The sequence below is a fragment of the Lipophrys pholis genome, assembly GCF_963383615.2.
Source record: "Lipophrys pholis genome assembly, chromosome: 15".
NCBI classification, from domain to species: domain Eukaryota; kingdom Metazoa; phylum Chordata; class Actinopteri; order Blenniiformes; family Blenniidae; genus Lipophrys; species Lipophrys pholis.
Window position 1 is genome coordinate 20,497,333 of NC_137642.1, and position 17,786 is coordinate 20,515,118.

The 17,786-nt window shown below is 41.9% G+C and overlaps 2 protein-coding genes across 6 annotated transcripts; one reads left to right on the forward strand and one right to left on the reverse strand.

Annotated features, from left to right (window-relative positions):
- Positions 1–682: 682 nt before the first annotated feature.
- On the forward strand, positions 683–7,276 carry tmem254 (transmembrane protein 254). Its single transcript, XM_080482329.1, has 4 exons — positions 683–830; positions 2,259–2,362; positions 6,018–6,077; positions 6,178–7,276. Exons 1-4 carry the CDS (start codon positions 744–746, stop codon positions 6,296–6,298), a joined length of 372 nt encoding a protein of 123 aa, XP_080338455.1. The 5' UTR covers positions 683–743; the 3' UTR covers positions 6,299–7,276.
- LOC308121211 (L-threonine ammonia-lyase) lies at positions 7,238–17,173 on the reverse strand. Of its 5 annotated transcripts, none has more exons than XM_080482328.1 (12): positions 16,836–17,060; positions 15,769–15,878; positions 13,502–13,829; positions 12,759–12,875; positions 12,387–12,628; positions 11,231–11,396; positions 10,885–10,984; positions 10,698–10,773; positions 9,842–9,967; positions 9,576–9,743; positions 9,424–9,481; positions 7,238–8,276 (listed from the first exon to the last, which is right to left on the reverse strand). In XM_080482328.1, exons 2-12 carry the CDS (start codon positions 15,846–15,848, stop codon positions 8,178–8,180), a joined length of 1,560 nt encoding a protein of 519 aa, XP_080338454.1. In that variant the 5' UTR covers positions 15,849–15,878; positions 16,836–17,060; the 3' UTR covers positions 7,238–8,177. The 5 variants fall into 5 exon arrangements, with proteins under 5 accessions (XP_080338454.1, XP_080338453.1, XP_080338451.1 ...); XM_080482327.1 differs by having other exon boundaries at positions 12,729–12,875; positions 16,836–17,034; XM_080482325.1 differs by lacking the exon at positions 15,769–15,878 and having other exon boundaries at positions 16,836–17,173.
- Positions 17,174–17,786: the final 613 nt, after the last annotated feature.

Sequence of the window (17,786 nt, forward strand, 5' to 3'; positions counted from 1 at the left end):
AAATCAATTAATCATCATTTCTAGAGGGCAATGAGCAGTTTAAAATACAGTTTTTGTACCCTGTTACATGTTAGGTACATTAAACCTTATAACAAACAAAACATACAAACAAACAAACAAAAAAACTTTTTTAATATCAATTATCAATATCAATCATTTTGCATTCATAATGATGACATCCTCCTTGAAATGTAAATAATCAATGCTGGACTTTCTTTTAAAGTTTGCTGCATTTAAAATACAATTTGACATTATATTTGTTATTTAGTTAATTAGAGCGAAAGGATTATCTGGTGATTATGCTGAAACATGACTAAAGTTTCACAGGATGGTCAATTCTGATAACTTACAAATTTATGCTTTCAACTTTAGTTGACTGGTTCGAAAAAAGAAAACGATCAGCGTTTGTTTGTCTTCACTTTTGCAGAACTGATATACACACTTAAAGAAGCACATCGCAATGTTTTCCAAGTCACAGCAGCGGTTTAATCAAGAGTACAAAACAACATAAACAAAGATCAGCACAATAAAGCGTTTAACCTCCAAAATAAACGATAAAGATTTATTTATTTTTTACTGAAATTACAACAGTTGAATTCATAAACTTGTTAGACATTATTTCTGTTTTGTCCACGTGTCCAGCCCCCGGCTGACTCCTCTGTGTAGTTGTTGTTGTTGCGACACGGACATATTAAATTGCGGCACCGAGCAGAGCAACAGCAGCAGCAGTAGCAGCAGCAGCGATGGCTAAAAGTGATGGAAGCGACTTTTTCAGAAAAACCAGCCTCTTCTGGATCGTGTCGGTGACTTTTGGGGTCACATATTTCACCGTGAGTTTATTCAACACACTGAAACCGACTGACAAACGAAATACGTTTGTATTTTTGTAGTTTTGTATTTCGTTCGCTGTCTGTGTTGCGTCTAAAGTCCTCCGTGTCGTCTAACAAACCAACTTCTGGACTTTTTTAGTTATATTTTAACGATTCTTCTCTCTCTCTTTTTTAATCTATTGATAGCTTTTCACCTGCTGAATAGCGTTGTGTTGATAACTAATCTTAGATGAAGGCCTTCACTTATCAGTCTGTGCAAAGTTCAAACTTCATAGTCCAGTCAGCTAAGAGACAACGCAGATATTCTGTAAAATAAACAAGCCATTGCGCACATACATCATCCTTCGAGCTTAGAAGCTAACTACCAATGATGACAAATAAGCCTATTCATTTTTAATTTTCATGGAGATCAACATGCATGAGACTGACATGTTGAGTTCCAGACGATCAGCTGGACACGTGCTCCATGTTTCATACTAACAGTATTTACAGGTGTATTCAACACGTAACCCAGCGTGGGGCCCTTCCAACAAAAGGCTTTTATCTGCAGTGATGCAGGTCACTGACCTGAGCCTCACTGTGGGGCTGTGTGATGATGCCGCTTCGCTCATGTGTTTGGACATTCCTGTTGGGATTTTTCCAACATTTTCCATTCACTCATCTCCCATCCGGAGGAATCCACAGAGGATGATCGGCAAACCTTGTGATGATGATCGTTTTAAACTTCCACCAGCTTGCCCAGAGGGTCTCTGAGCTGTTTTTCAGTCTCGCGGCACCACCGCATTCTGAAGTATTTTCTATTTATGACTAAACAATTTTTTCCTCTGTAAGTTTACCTCATAGAAAAACAGAATGAATGAATTCAATCCAGCTCAGATCCAGAAGCTCATGCCAGTGAACGGGCACACTGACGCATTCAGATTCACCTTTGTGCGACTGTGCATTCACAACAAGCCGTCTGTCTGCGGAAACACTTAATTATCTGAGACCGTGTGCAATTTGATTAAAAGGCTCATAACAAAGCTGCTCCGAGGGGGTAAATCATGATCCGGGCTGCTCCAATGAAAGAGCGATTCATACGAAGTCGTACACCTGATTACAGTCGCATTGAAGTGAAACCGTGACACCCCTCCACCCCGCCTGAGAGCAGATGGGTGGGTTTCCATCTTATCCAATGTTCCCGAACGCGCAAACGCACCAGAACGTTCCGCAGACACAGAGTGGGCTTTCCATCGGCCGCATAATGCACGCCAAACTATCACACATCCGTTCAAGACACAGACGCTCTTTGACTCCACGACAGACCTCCAAGTGTTTGCTGCTGGCTACACAGCTTAAGATACTAAAAAAAAAGGATTGAATGTTTACATAAACAGCGGCTGCCTCCATGAGTCAGTGCTCATCTGCTGCTGCGGTGGTGTTTTGCAGTTGATCGTGTTCTCGCCAGAGAAGATCCCGTTCCAGTACCTTGGTCTGTTCGGCTCCTTCTGCAGTTACCTCGTGGAGAACTACGCCGGCGTAATGTTCAAAGGGTGAGTGATGGCTTCTCCACCGAGGCTCCTCAGGAGGAGCTCCGTCGGAATAATGAGGCCGTACGCACTGACGACACGTCACCAGTCATTATAAAATCATCCTACAGGGATCACCGGGGGAAGCCGGTGCTTCGGAATTACAGAGCGAATTACAGAGCGAGTGTGTCCACCGTGTTTGTGATCTGATGGCAGATCCGAGGTGGTTTGAAGAGAAGCAGGGCGGAATTATAAGGACTAACACAAAAGGAGTGATTTTAAAGATACATATATTTACACAAAATTAGAATATAATACAGAATTACAAGAAATATATCCAAATAAGGGAAGAAGCCCCACGGCCTTCTATGAGATCATCCCCGTCAATAAACATTAACGTAATGAAAATATATATATATATAGGCTCAAAGAACAACAAGCAGAGAACAGTAAGAAAGGAGTTTATACAAACAGTTTCCTAAAACACAGAACACATCACCTCACAGTGTTCTACTGTTTGGACAGGAGATAATTCAATAATTTCGCTTTGAAAAGGGCCAAAGAGGAAAATGATTAGAATGATCTGTACATGGAGTTCTGGAGTTCGGATCCACAAAATTTGATAAAGTTGATACTAATGAATCTTTTCAGTTCCTCTTTGTGCTTTCGATTCTTCCAAATAACAGCTTTTGTTTGCTTGTTTAATTCAAAGTGCACAGTAACGTAATGCTTTGAGTCCTTTGCAATTTGAATATTGTTTGTTTTGACGTCGCCGTAACTAGAAATTCACATTATGTTGTCAGCACCGCGTCTAAACTCTTAAAGTAAAATTTATTTCATAAGAAAACTGTCATTTCCTCTTAGATTTATTTGAACATACTGCGTGAAACTGTATAACATAAGAATTTGCCACCGTGTAGAAAACGTTTCACTTCATGTTTTTATCATGTGATCTGCTTCGGTTCTGCGCCCCTGATCACACCCGATCAAAATCTTAAGACCAGTTACAAAATTCCAGGAATTTGCATTTTGCACGGTTGGATCTAAAAAAAAGGTTCGAGGTTGGGCTTCAATTAACAAAAAGAAGAAATGGGAACAGGAGACAGAATATTCTGAGCAGGCCATATATTGAAAACAACAATTTATCTGAAACCGGCCGTTCATCAGCTGATCAAAGGTTTAAGACCACAGCTAAAATAGAAATTAAAGTCGTGGAGTAGTGAGGAAGAAGTAGTGAAAAAGGGCCTTATTGATATCTGGTCTGAAGACTATATACCGTGGTTGTTTGTGGCTACCCATTAGCCACACGCTAATTAGCCTAGCCACCACGGGCTAAAGTGGCGGGACTTCCGCATTCATTGATTGGTTGTTTCGGGCGACAGCGCCCCCAAATGAGCAACAGTTGTAATTGTGTGCCATTTTCCAGGCGGTTTGATCGGGTCTCAAAAAATGCTGCTTCACCGCCGCCCGAACCAAATGAAGGTGTGAGAATTCTGCCTCCAGCATCGTTGGCACATTGAGAGAGGTCTTACTCGAGCAGCTCAACAATCCTAAAACAGGAAGTGTTAACGGTGCGATCACGTCACAGAAAGAAATACATAGAATCCACATTTCTGTGCAGAGTCTGGCTTTTAAAGGCTGTGGTCTTAAACTTTTGATCAACTTCTTCATTTTGTTATTTAAAGCTCTATTTAGAACCTTTTTCTCACGAGATACCATCACCATGGCGGAGCTGTTATCACGTAATTTAATGTCTCATTAATCAGACTGTGATTTATTTGTGAGATACTCATCCAAAGCATCAGATTTTTAGTTTTATTCTGGAAATATACAAAAAAAAAAACCTTAAGTATTTAGAATGTCTTATGCAGTTTTAGTTAATATCAAAAATTATGAGTATGAAGGAGATTTTCTGAAAATGTGAAGCAGCAAAGCCAATCTAATATATAATATAATGCAGAGTGAAGATGAGACACGCATTGGGAGCTTTATAGCAGAGATATCTAAACACATTTTTTACTATTTGTACCTTTCAGTTGACCTTTAAAGTTTTAAAAACATGTAATCTGACAGATGGAAACTTTTCCCACAGTTGTTTTTTTTTTTGTTTTTTTTTCCCCAGGCGAATCCAACACGCTCAAATTTTTGAAACGGTAAAATCTGCTGATTCGTCCTGGAATTACAGATTTTTCACACACTCGGTGAAAACATGTGATGAAATTCTTCCATTCAGTTCATTTGAGTCCCCGTAGGGCAGTTTGTGTTGCAGCAAACGATAAGACATAAATAAAGCACACACATAAATACGTAAGTGCTGTCAATCGATTAAAAAAAACATTAACTAATTAATTGCACAATTTTCCGTAATAAATTGCGATTAATCGCATGGTTTTCTACTGAAGACTGAAGTTTGTATTGGATATTTATTCAGGGAAAAGCCATGGCATTAATGTCGACTCAACACACAGAGACTATATTTAAATTCCAAGACTATTTTTATAAAGTCCTTTTAGCTTTGCGTGAAACTGTTTCTGTCCAAGATTAGCAAAATGATAAAAACAAATAAATTAATAAACATCTAACAAAAGTCTGGGTTTTGTTAGAGTGCTGGTCCACCACTTTGACAATTTGAATATTCCTAGAAACAAAGTTGTGAACTTATTCCCATTAACAAAGTGGCAATAATATACTGTCTAAAAACAGAAGTAAACAAAACTGAGTTAAGTTTTCAACGACTTGAACATTTCAAATCAGTAAATTAAATCAACGCGTTATTTTTGACAGCACTAATATAAATGCATACATAGCGAACATAACGTACATTTAAAAATCATAGATGGTGCGGCGGCTCCAGCAGCCGGCGGCTCATCGTTGCACATCGGGAGTTCCTCCTCCTCCTACCTTGTCTTAGATTAAGAAGTGAGACGGCTTCAGGGATGAAGGAGTTCTTGTACCTGTTGAATTCTGAGCCGAAAGCCAGAAGATCCGTTCGTGTGCCCTGTTGACCTCCCACAATCTTCCTGCTGGTCCTTGGGACTGCTCAGTGCTGAGGTTACCAAACCAGCATAGAAGAGAAAAGGTCAGCGCAGATTCAATAAAATCAAATCTTTAAAAAAAACAAATCTTGTCCCCTGGTGGTTTGACACGCTCCACAGAAACACTCCAAAGTGTTTGGATGCTCAAAAACACACAAACGACCAAATCCTGACGCACCCATCATCCCTCTGACTCTGAATATGAAGGTGATCAATATCTAAGGCACGGGATTAAGATTTAAGATTAAAGGAGGATGTGCAAGAGCAGACAACTTAAATCAATTGACGGAATAACCTTGGAAAGAAACTGTGATTGGATAAAAAGCGAGAGCTCCTCAGAAATGACTGTAGGGTTTTCCTTAAAGAAAAAAAAATATATATATCTATTTATAATTTTAAGACTTTATTAAACTTTCTCACTTCTTTTCCCCCGGTAGTGAAATTCTCTCCTTCCCAGCTACATACAGGCCAATCTCATGTTAAAACAGAGCTATAATAAACTTTACATGGGAACTTTAAAGTATTTTTGTCGCAGAGAACACGTGATGAAAGTGTCAATCTTTCTGTGAAAACCAAAGAATTACTCCAGAAAATGACTCTAAATCTATCAATGCATAAACCTTGTGTTTCTCCATGTGTTGCAGGTGGTGGGCTGCCTTGGCCATTCACGTCTTTGAGGCCTGTGTTTCATTAAAGGTTTGCCGGTAAGAGCGACACCCTCAATGCACACTAGGTGGTGCTGTGGCTTCACGTTGTACACCTCCACCGGCCCCTCTGACTCTGTTTACATGTCGTCCCCCACAGCGATAAAGGCATCACCAGCGCCACCACTCGCCTCCTGTGGTTCTTCCAAACCCTCCTGTTCGGCTTTGCCTCCCTCGGCCTGCTCCTGAAGTACGACCCCGAGCGTCCCAAACTGCACTGACGCCCCCCCCCCCCAGGAGGAGCCCACCGGCCAACGCCGCCGAGGCCCAGAGGTTATTTCAGCTCCACAGACAGACTCTTTTTAATCAGCTGTGCTTTGAAACTGTTTTTTACTTCCCCTCCTGCCCGCAAAGAGACGTGTTGGTGGTATTTTATAGGTACTCCTAAATCAAGATACATAGTCAATATTTCACAGGCTCCACTGCATTCACTTCTATTCCAGAAGTAGTTTTTTTTTTGTTTGTTTTTTTGTTTTCCACAGCTAAATTAATCATCATTAACTGAATCTTACACGCCGTTTGGTATTTGTGGGGTTTCGTACAGAAACACTTGATGCCGCTTGTAACAATCCGGGCTGTGTTCACTCGTAAGGTCACAACGCCGCTTAGGACACATTTTGTCCTCATGTGAAACAAATGTGAACAACTGGGCAATAAGACGAGCCGTGTCGGTGTAACTACCGCGAGCCTGCAAGTTTAGACCGGGGGCGGAGAAAACCCCGAGTGTGTTCATATCCACAGAATCAATTCTACACATATAAATCTGATTATTTACAGAATCATCTAAATACACTGAAGTGTTTGTTTGTTTTTTCGCACCACGTTTACCTTTTTGCCTCGTCACTGAGCTGAAGTGGAGGATCATATTCAAGCCTTATTTCTGATGTTACTGTGAAATTAAAGTGATAACTTCTCTAATAGACACTACAGATGTTCTTCCTCTGACGCAGTCATTCCGTATTTTTTCTGTACTTACAGTTGAAGTGAAATTGTACATTTTGTTTAAAACAGTTTATTGATAATAAGACGAACTGAAGTGTTTTTTTGCATCAAACTTTTCTTGATGAATTGAATCGTGGGCTGGATTTGTTGGAAGTTTTTTGCTCTGGATGGTACAAATATAAGCTGTTTTCTGAATCATGCTGGAAGTCTTAATGTTAATACAAACAGAATTTTAATAAAGAGTGGTTTCTAAAGTGAAGTTGTTCTGCTTTCTGACTAAGGTTATGCTGAAGAATCCATCTGGTTTCATACATTTCAATCAGCCAACAGCATCCATCAACTTCGACCTGTAAGATCATGAGAATTTTACTCTTATTAACATGATAGTTCTGAACATTTTTCCAATTCTGAACTCATCTAAAGGCTGTAAAACATTAAAAAATAATGACATTTTCTCAAACCATGGGAATTTCCCTTCAGAATTATTCAGCAATTGCTTCTCTATATCTACATTTATCCCAAAATAAATGACAACTATGTGAAACGTTGCTTTTCTAAACAGGAAGCCTTCATATGACTTGAGTGAATTTGCGAGCTCGTGGACATAGGGAGGCAGGCAGTCCTCGGGTCACCATGTCCTCTGCTTACCATCTTAAGAGCATTAGCTCGTCTTAAACGGGCGGCGCTCCACCGCAGCCGCCTCCAGACGTTAACCAGAGCTGGACACAACTTCACTTTTACTCTCGGGGAGAGAGAAAACACAAGTCCACTCCGGTCGGTGCGTTTTTATTCATTTTACTGAGGAGTCATTCTACCACAGAAGACAGTATAAATATACAGAAATAAAGGTTTATATATACACAGCATTTCAAAAATAACTCGGAATGAAAAATGGAGGTTATTTTTGCGTCGTAGGGAGAGGAAGTAAGCCTGCGTCTATGAGATAAGAGCTGGAACAGGAACAATAGCAGCAACAGTAAGAGAAGGAACATCCATAAGATTTGAATAGTTTCTAGAGTCTGATGAAGACGTGTCGTCTTCAGTTCCACGGATCGGAGTGTTTGCGGCAGACGGTGTATCGTGCAGGTTTGCAGGTCATCTCACATTTCATCACCGTAGTTGAACCACGTTTTACGTCTGCAGTCGTGTTTCCTGTGATCATCGATCCAGCCAGCATAAAGACGGGTAACGCTCGCTCAGCGTCTTCCGCAGATGAGAGCTCTGTGCCTTATCCCTGGTCTCCACCACACACTCCACCTGCACACACACACACACACACACACACACACACACACACACATTATGGAATTAGGCCAGCGAGGAAATCACTCTGCTACGTCTTTCACCTTTTGACCCCAGAGAAGGGTTAATGAACCAATCGAACCTGTGTTCCAGTTTAATTGAACTTTATAAGGTAATAATGCTCAGTAATGATAATGCATCATTCATTTTGTGTCTCATTAATTCTTCCACATCTGACTTCTTAACCACACCCAATATTCCTTAATTTAAAATGATTGAATTGTAACAAATTGGTGGATCTGACACAGGTACTATAATAAAGTTTATTATAAACTACCAGCAAATAAACAGGATTCATTTAAAACACACAAAAAAAGGTACAAATACTTTCAAAAGGATCATTTTCAGGCCAAAGTCAAAGAAAGACTCTTATAAAATAACATTATGGCAACAAGACATCAAATATTATACCACTGTAGTATAATAAATAATGGTGATAGTAAATAAAAGTAAATATGAAGCCTCTGTTGATATTAAATAGCTTTGTGCAAAGATGAGTAGTAAACTTCATCTTCGACATTTGGTGCAACTCGAGACGGGAAAAGCTGACAATAAGTAAAGCAGGAACAAATAAATCCTGTTACCGGACAATTCTGTTCTTTTGTTAAAGAAATTGTCTGTCAGTGGCTAAAATCCAATCAAAACCTCTGTGAACTGATTGGTTTTCCAACCTTCAATCTCCAGCACTTAATAATACACTTCCTTGTGCAAAAACACTTCAAATATCAAGTTAAATCATTAAAATGAAGTTCAATAATAACTGGAGGTTTTCTCCACCATGGACTTTCAGCTCACTCCAGGCATTGCAGTTAAACGATCATGTAAAAACTAAAATAGATTAGAATTATTGTAAAAGCAGAAACAGAAATGGATCGATCATATTCAATAAGAAAGACACATTTTAAACTGCTGTCAACGTTTTGAAAATGATGTCCTTTTACATGGAAATGGCAGAAATGCTGAAAACCATGTAGTTAGCATGTCAGGCCACTAGTGGGTGCTGTTGGTTGGATTGGCTTTTTAAATCGCAGCTTCGTCCCTAACAAGTGCGATGCCGCCCCAGCTCGGCGGGGCTGGCGAGGAGCTGAGCTCAGCCTCCTACCTTTGCATTGAAGAGGTCGGCCTTGTCACTGTGCCTCCGATGGCAGACATCCAGCAACCTGGACCACAGAGAGGGGGAAGAATTAAAGGTACCTTCAAATATGTAAAAAAAAAAAAAAAAAGTATCTTCAAGCGGACGTGTGGCGGTCCTACCTGACATCCTCTCTGGACAGGAAGTCCAGCAGCCTGGCCATGTCCCCGGGCCACTCCCCGAGCTGCACGGAGAACTTGCTGACCCGCTCGTCCAGCACCAGAGCTCGGTCCACGCACTGCCTCACCAGCTCCAGCTCCATGTTGGCGCTGCTCACCACCACAGCGACCCTGCAGCATGGATTTTTTATTTTTTTTTACACTTTTAAAACTTAAAGTTTTATAAACCACAACCAACTTTTGGTGTTTAACGTTTTGATTGAACCTACTTTTTGCCTCTCAGTTCTGGTAACTGTCCGGCCAAGATGGCCGCCAGTCCCATGGCTCCCTCAGTGTCCACGGTGGAGCGTTCAAACTCTTGAAACCGCAGCATCGCCACCAAAGAGTCTTCCTCACTGTGTGCAGAGAGAGAAAACTGTGTAAATAAAGTGCATTGAGGCCTGCAACCAGAACCTGCAACATCACTTGAATAACTCAATTACAAAAATCATTGATGTATCTAATTCTGGCCCCTTAATTCTTCATAAATAGTGTGATCTATTCAGAAACCACTCTATTCAATCAATCAATACATCTCTTGGAAAGAGGATCTATTTAAAACAAGGTCAGCTTCGACTTCAGCAAATATGTACTTATATGTTTGTTTTGTTATGAGTAGATGAAAGTTTGTCGGGTTATTATTTGTTGGCTGTCAAATCAATGCAGTAGAGAGTGAAAGATTATGGTGCCAACAACCATGGATGAGTCACAATAAAAAAGAAAACAACAACTAAAAGGGTCGTATAAAATCAAACATGCGGACTGAAATCGTGACGTCTGAAGATTTATTCCCGGTCGCAGGATTGACTCTTTCTTCACAATTATTAAAAATCTTATAATATATAAATTTAAACTTGTGGAAGTTTCTCTTAAGTTACTCATACCTCTAAAAGTAATTTGGTATAGTTTGTTGTTTATTAGCTATAATGCTATCGGACCACGTGTACGCTGCACAGGCTTGTAATTTGACACCAGCCTCAACATCTCGCTGCCGAAGACCAGAAGAAATGACCACATTTTCCTTAATCATCTCTATTATCATCGTGTAGTAGAATGTAAATGTGCTGCTCATAGCCAGTGCTGTACCTGACAGAGATGACTTTATCTACCAGCTTCTTGGCCAGCTGGAAGGTGTTGACGCCGAGCGAGCGCTCCATCAGATCTGGCAACACAGAAAAGCATCACATGTTCACCGCGGGACAGAAACAAATGTGCACAGGAGAAGGCGTTTCATTCAGCATTCGCGCCGAAGGACGTCTGCAGAGCGGCTCACCTCCGTAGAGCTTCTTATTAGGGTTGCTGTGCATGTCTTTGACCGGGCCGTCTGTTTTCAGAGACTGTAAGAGCAGAGGGAAGCCTTCCGGTTCGATTCCCTGTGAAGGAGAGGCCATTCAGTTATTGTTAAACAGGGTTTACGATCATGCGACATCATTACGTTTGATAAAATGAGAGTTGTGTTCACAGCTTTGTGCAATGGCCTGGAGCTAAATGCTAACATGCTGATCTCATTGTCGTTGGTGTGATTATTACTTTTTTTTTCTCATGACCGTTTTAATTTGATAAAAGTAATCATTGATTATGATTGCAGATTGAAACACGACCCGTCAGTGTGAGCTTACTATGACCAGAATCCGGGAGTTGAGGTGTTTGATGGCTGCAGCCGTTCCCGCCAGCAGGCCGTACTGCCCCGCTGCCGGAACAACCACCGCATCCAGTTTGGGCACTTGTTCGTAGATCTCCATGCCCACCGTGCCCAGTCCTGCCAGGTACGCCGGGTTTTCATCCCTGAGCAGCAGCAACAGGAGAAAGAAGAGTTATTTCAACCACAAGAACTCTTCTTTGTCACTCATAAAATCTGAGAAGGCAAATAAAAACTTATAGGAAACCATTAGAACTCTTTTTTTGAAGAAGTTTTAGACACATAAAAGCTCCAACCTGGAAGTAATCTGAAAGATCTACCCACTGTTCCACCCCCGGACTCCCTCCTTATGACCAACATCAGGTTATTTAGTGGACAAAATGCTTCTCGTGTCAATCAACGTTGAATTATTTGTTATGACTACCAACTATTTACACATTCATGCTGTATAACATTTCATCAAACTAAGGCCCTGTTTACACGACAACCTTTCAACTAAAAACGCTGACAAATGTCGTGTTTACATGGGAACATTTTCAATACGATGTTTGTTAACAAGTAAACGGCAGAAACACAGAAAATAGTTTGCATGCCAGGCCACTAGTGGGCGGTGTTTTTCTCTTAACGAAACCACAAACATACACACGCCAGAGAACAATAACTATCAACATTAACAATTGTAAGTGACGAAAAAAACTACAAAAGTTTCCACTTCAAAACTTATAAACGAGGCTTTATTGTTGTTTGGTGCTGGAGCTGAGCCCCTAACAACAGTCACACACACACACACACACACAGGGAGAACATGCAAACTCCACAAAGAAAGGAACCCGAGGCCCCAATCAAATGGACTGTCGTTTAGCTCTATTATTGATTTTAAATCTATTCGTAGCTTCAGTAACAAACCAAACAGCCTCAAAGTGACGATTTCTGGATGAAAACTCTCTGGTAACTGACCAAACTACTGCTCCTTGAAAACACATCGAACAAATGAACAACTTTCTCCCCAACTTTGTCTTTTCTGCATCATTTGTCCACATCATCACCAGATCACAGTGTGTGTGTGTGTGTGTGTGTGTGTGTGTGTGTGTGTGTGTGTGTGTGTGTGTGTGTGTGTGTGTGTGTGTGACACTGACTCTTCCAGGTAGAGGTATCCGTTCTCTTTAGCCAGATGGCGGGCGTGGTTCTGGGAGTCGTGGCTGGTGCTGCCGTAGGAGATGACCATGGCGCCGTAGTCCCTGTAGATCCTGAGGCGGGGCGAGGCGCAGCACGACGGCATGATGACGAACACCGGGACCTTCAGCTCCACGGCGTGGTGCGCCACGGCCATGGAGAAGTTGCAGTCGGAGGCCACGATCACACCCTTCCTCTGCTGCTCCTGCAGGGACACCATCACAACGTTACACAGTCTTGGGAGTGGACAGATCTCACCATTAAAATAAGCTCAAAACAAAAAAACAAAAGCATCAGACTGAGACCTTGAGATGATGTGAGCAGGAGTGAATCACCTGTGTGAGCGAGGTGAGTAGGTACAGCACTCCTCTCTCTTTCACAGAGCCTGTGTAGTGCAGCTGCTCCTTCTTCAGGTAGATCTCCATCCCATACTGCTTGGACAGTCTGGAGTACTGCACACACACACACACACACACACACACACACACACACACACACACACACACACACACACACACACACACACACACACACACCCTTGTTGTGCTTTATGGCATAAACAGGAACTGATGTAATATTGGGAAACTGTATTTTACCTACATTAATAATGTTGCAAACAAGCAAAATACCTAAAACACACTTTATATTCATGGTGAATATAAAGTTTGAGTTTATGATTCTCTGGTTGCTAAAGTGAATTATTTTTCCTAACATTAAAAAAAAAGTGTCACGGGTTCAAATACTGGCTGGGTCTTTCTTTGTGGAGTTTGTATGTTCTCCCCGTGTGTTTGGGTTCCCTCCCAGTCCAGAAACTTAAGTAGTGACCCTCGATTGGTGTGAATCTGAGTGTGTGTGGGTGTCTGTCTCTGTGTGTTTGTCCTGTGATGACCTGGTCATATCAAATCGAAATTAAACTGTAGAGTTTTGTTTTGTAGAGGTTTTTGTTTTCATCTAACACTCTGGGTTTTAGTTGGAGTGACGTAATAATTCAATTTTCTTCTTGAGACCACCTGTGTCCAGCCCCCGATGGCAGATCAGGGGAAACCCCTGCCTGCTGCTCATGCATCTGCCTCCGTACCGTGCAAGGCGTCTTCTGAATCCCTGCTTGGATCCTGAAGGCGGCGGCGCTGATGTCTTCGAAGCGCAGGTACTGAGCGAGAGGCCTGGGGATGATTCTGAACTCGCTGACCCGCCTGGTTTTCGGGGGTTCCATGAGCACGATCTCTGGACCGCCCACCACTTTGGTTTCGTAGACTTTCACGTCCCCATTGACAAGATCCTCCTCGCCAAAGTCCTTCAGACGGTCAGGCTCAATGAGGGTGGGCCTGCGGCCTGCGGCGCCGTTGCTGACGGGGCCGGGTTTGTAAGGGCAGCCCGGCTGACCAGGCCCCAGACGCAACTCCTCTCTGGAGAAGAAACCAAGACAGACGGTACGGTGAAAAGTAAACACGGACCCGGGGGTTTGATAACTCTTTCTGGAAGAGATAACATGATGTCATCACTGTGTTGGGTGTAATCAAGTCTCCTGCTTATCTCGATTGTTTATTGTAACGCCATCCTTTCGTGACGCTGAGTGAAATCCATTACTGCAACTCATCCTGCACACCGTTTCTCATGAAGCTCAACAGGTCCAACAAATAAAATCCTGGGTAAAGACGAATCACTTAAATTCAACCCTAAACTTTATTGATAGAGGAATGTACCTCAACATGTTCAGTGCTAAAAATGAAGCATCTGTATTTGCGAGGTTTAGATTATATGAAAATCGAACAGAGGAATCTGGCAGCGAGCATTATATAGGTGTTGTTAGATCGGACAAACATTAACTTTTATTTGCCAGACTATGATTTGTGGAAAAAGCTTGAACCTAACATTAGCATTTATATTAACAACTACAGTGATGGAGGTGAAGCAGACAGGGTTAACACACTTTTATATATTTATACACATTTTTCAGTTACATTGAAGGTTATGAAGGGATATTGTCTATTTTCACAGCTCTAATTTATGTAAAATGTTGTTGTAAAACAGTTCAGATGCATAAGAGGAAAGTGAAATAGACTTTACAAACAGCATAAACATCGACAGTTAAAACTCTTGAATAAATTGAAGGTAAAATAATTAAAACCAACCTATGGATGCCAAATATCAATAATCCACCACAGCGATGTGACAATAAATACTGATCATAATTCTGTGAAAATGATGGAAAACTAGTAACATCTGAAAGAATATTACAAATCATGAAACTCACAGATCCACATGCACCGTCCTCCTAAGATGTAATTACAAGAGATCCAGAGTTAGCTTTGTAAACGGTTGAGGTTCAATACAAATTCAGACGTATGAGGCGCGAGACATTCTAATTCATTTTGAGCAGTTTCCGATTATAATGTTAGTAAGAGTTCAGTAAAGATCAGAGTAGATGTAAGGTAGTGCAAGTGAGGGAGTTTAAATTGGTTGATTCATTTAAAGGATTATTGACATTATCTAATAGCAGCAGCTGGCACACAGTACGAGCAAATACAATCCCAAGGAAACTGATTTATTTTTTTATTTTCTTTTGGCTCCCAGAGAGCAATATTCTCAATACATTATTGGTTAAATTCCAACCTTGTTATGCACACACCAGGCCACGGATTTATAACATTTAAAGACATTAAGTTTACTATCCACACCAACTTTGATGCTCCACATCAAATAACTTCCATAAGTTTATGGCATTTTTGTTAATTTGTAAAAAAAAAAAGAAAAAAAAAGATTGATCTGATCTGAAAGGATGTGACCACAACTCTCCCAAACTCATTCCTCAGTTTAAGATGAATCGCTTCACCTTTCATGTCCACCCAGCTTCCTCTTTTTGACGGATTACATCCATAAGTGAACTTATGATTTATTGGTTCGTACCTTGAGGAGATGTTGAATGATCAAAGTAGTAATTTAGGGCTAAAAGCAGGAGAGTTTGATTTGTAACATACCACGGATGAGGTATCAGTCAGTCGGTGTAATATCTTTTCCGATGTACTTTAATTTCTCGAATGACTGAGCAGAACAATGACACGCTCGGTTTTTGGTTCTTGGTATCACAGTCAATGTCCTTTGCAGACAATGGACTTGATGATAGTGTTTGTGTGTAAATGAGCATTAAGACGGGTTTTCTGAATCATCCACACAAAAACCACAAAGATTGAGGATTCTAAGAAAATGCCCCCCAAATACCACCAAAAGGCCACCAGGGGGCGCAGCTGTCCTAATCAACAGTGAATTTCTGTCAGCTGTGCCTGCACCCTGCAGACAATGTTTTGCTCTATTTATATCACAATGATCTGTCATAAAGACTCTGACCTTTCACCTTGTCCTAGGTATATTACTGCTCGCTGTCCTACTCGTCCTTGACTTTTCGTCCCACCGTACAAGCCCACCATGGGCTCATAGCACTGTGACGAAGTCTGCACCTGTGATTAAGGTGCGTAGGCTCAAAAGCAGAGTTCAAAAAAACAACATCAAAGGGGGGGAGGGGGGGTGAAAAGAGCAACATGTCAACCTCAGAAAGCTTCATCAAAAGGGGAGCTGAAGGGATGAAACAGGAAAAATAGCTCCCAAATGGTCCAAAAAATGGAAAGACAAGAAAAACTAAGTAATATTACATCGCCACAGGGCTTTCATCATTGCTCTATATCATCGCTTTAATGTCCTCTTGAAACCCAAATGCCCGAAGTGGCCGCTGCTGCTTCTTTTTCCAAAAGGAAACATGTTCATTTGGGGAAAGATTATGTCTTTGAGCATTTTGTGAACCTGATCGCTGACGTAGTTGTAATTTTGCTCTGCATCCCCTCAATTCCACATTTAGCAACTTTTCTTGCATCCTTCAGCATGTTTGCAAATTGTTTCCCCTATTTGGAAGAGCAGAAAAGTTACCGAAAGGTTTAAATAAACATGACAAGGTATTTTGTTGGCTTGTGCAGTCTGTGGTTCTCAATGTTTATTGTGAGCTCAAGCCATTATGAAGTAATATCAAAAGATTGTACCTAGGAGAGGCAATTAACTCCTGAAGGTGAGTGGTTTGTTTTGAAATCTCTTTGCCCCTAATCTATTCTCGTCAGCATTGTCCGAAAAGAAATAAGATTTAGCTTGGAGGTAGCCACCCTCTACAGGGTCTGGAGAAGAGCAGGGTGAGCTGGAGACTCAACAAACTTTCTATTTGGGCCCATGAAAGACAAACTATTTGTGAGTCAAAGATCTGACTTGGTCAGGAATCACCAGACTTAAAAGACGAGGAGTTTGGAGAAGGTGTGGTTGTCAGGGTGGTAGCCTCACAAGTGAAGGGAGTGAAGGAGAAGTGGGATCTAGCGGCAGGGTAGGGGAGAGGTCAGGGTTATCGGGGAGGAGGGTAGGTGTTGCAGTTTCCCCACCTCTGCCAAAAGGGGTCATTGTCCTCGCCGTCTTTGAGTGCAGGCCTTGGTGAGTACAAACGCTCAAGTCGCTCGCTCAAGTAGCTTGAGTAGAATAACTGAGCTGCAAAGTTCATCGTTGTTGAAAGGCCTTTTCCCCCCCGATACTCCAACGAGTGCCTGTCTCCGAACCCCTCTCCTGCTCTGGCCGCTGTGTAGTGCCCGAGGGATAAGAGGACACTGACTGCTGCTGCTACCGCGGTGTAACATCCCCGACCCCGCCTCCCTCCCTCTCTTGATGTCCAGGTGCTATTTTAGAAGGGATTACCTGTGGACACATGTACGGTGGCTCCCTCTCTGCTGGCCCGGCCCCTCCCCGGGGGCTCTATTCCTGGGCCCAGACCGGGATTACTTCCCCTTTCTGTGACGTAGGGCTAATCAGACGGTCTAAGGAGATAGATGCAGACTTAGGGTTTAACGGGGGAAGCGGCGATCAGGAGGCTTGATAATGAAGGGTTCTACGGTGACAGTGAGCACTGAAATGGAAAAGAACAGGATTTATCTTGAGACCATGCCCAGATCAGACAGAAAAGAGCCAATGGTACCACGTTTGCCCTTGTTTTGAAGTTTCTGTGGTGTTAAAGTAGTAAGTACCTTTAAGTGATGAACACATCAGTGCTTATGTCTATAGGAAACTGAAACAAATGGCTTCTTTAGGATGGAGAGGCCTCCCTGGATAGTTGTTCGCTTCACAAAAAACGTATGTGCAGTAGACAGAGAACACGAGTGAGAGGAGAAGAGGTAAATTGGCTGCTGCCAGCACCCAGCAGGGGCTCCACGTCCTGTTCAGCTCTGATCAGGTGTCCAACGTGTCCCTCAAATCTGGGCTAAAGAGTGACAGTAATTCCAGCGTTCGGTGGCCGGGCTTCTTGAAGGTAATGAGTGTGCCTCAACCCACATCACTACGGTAAC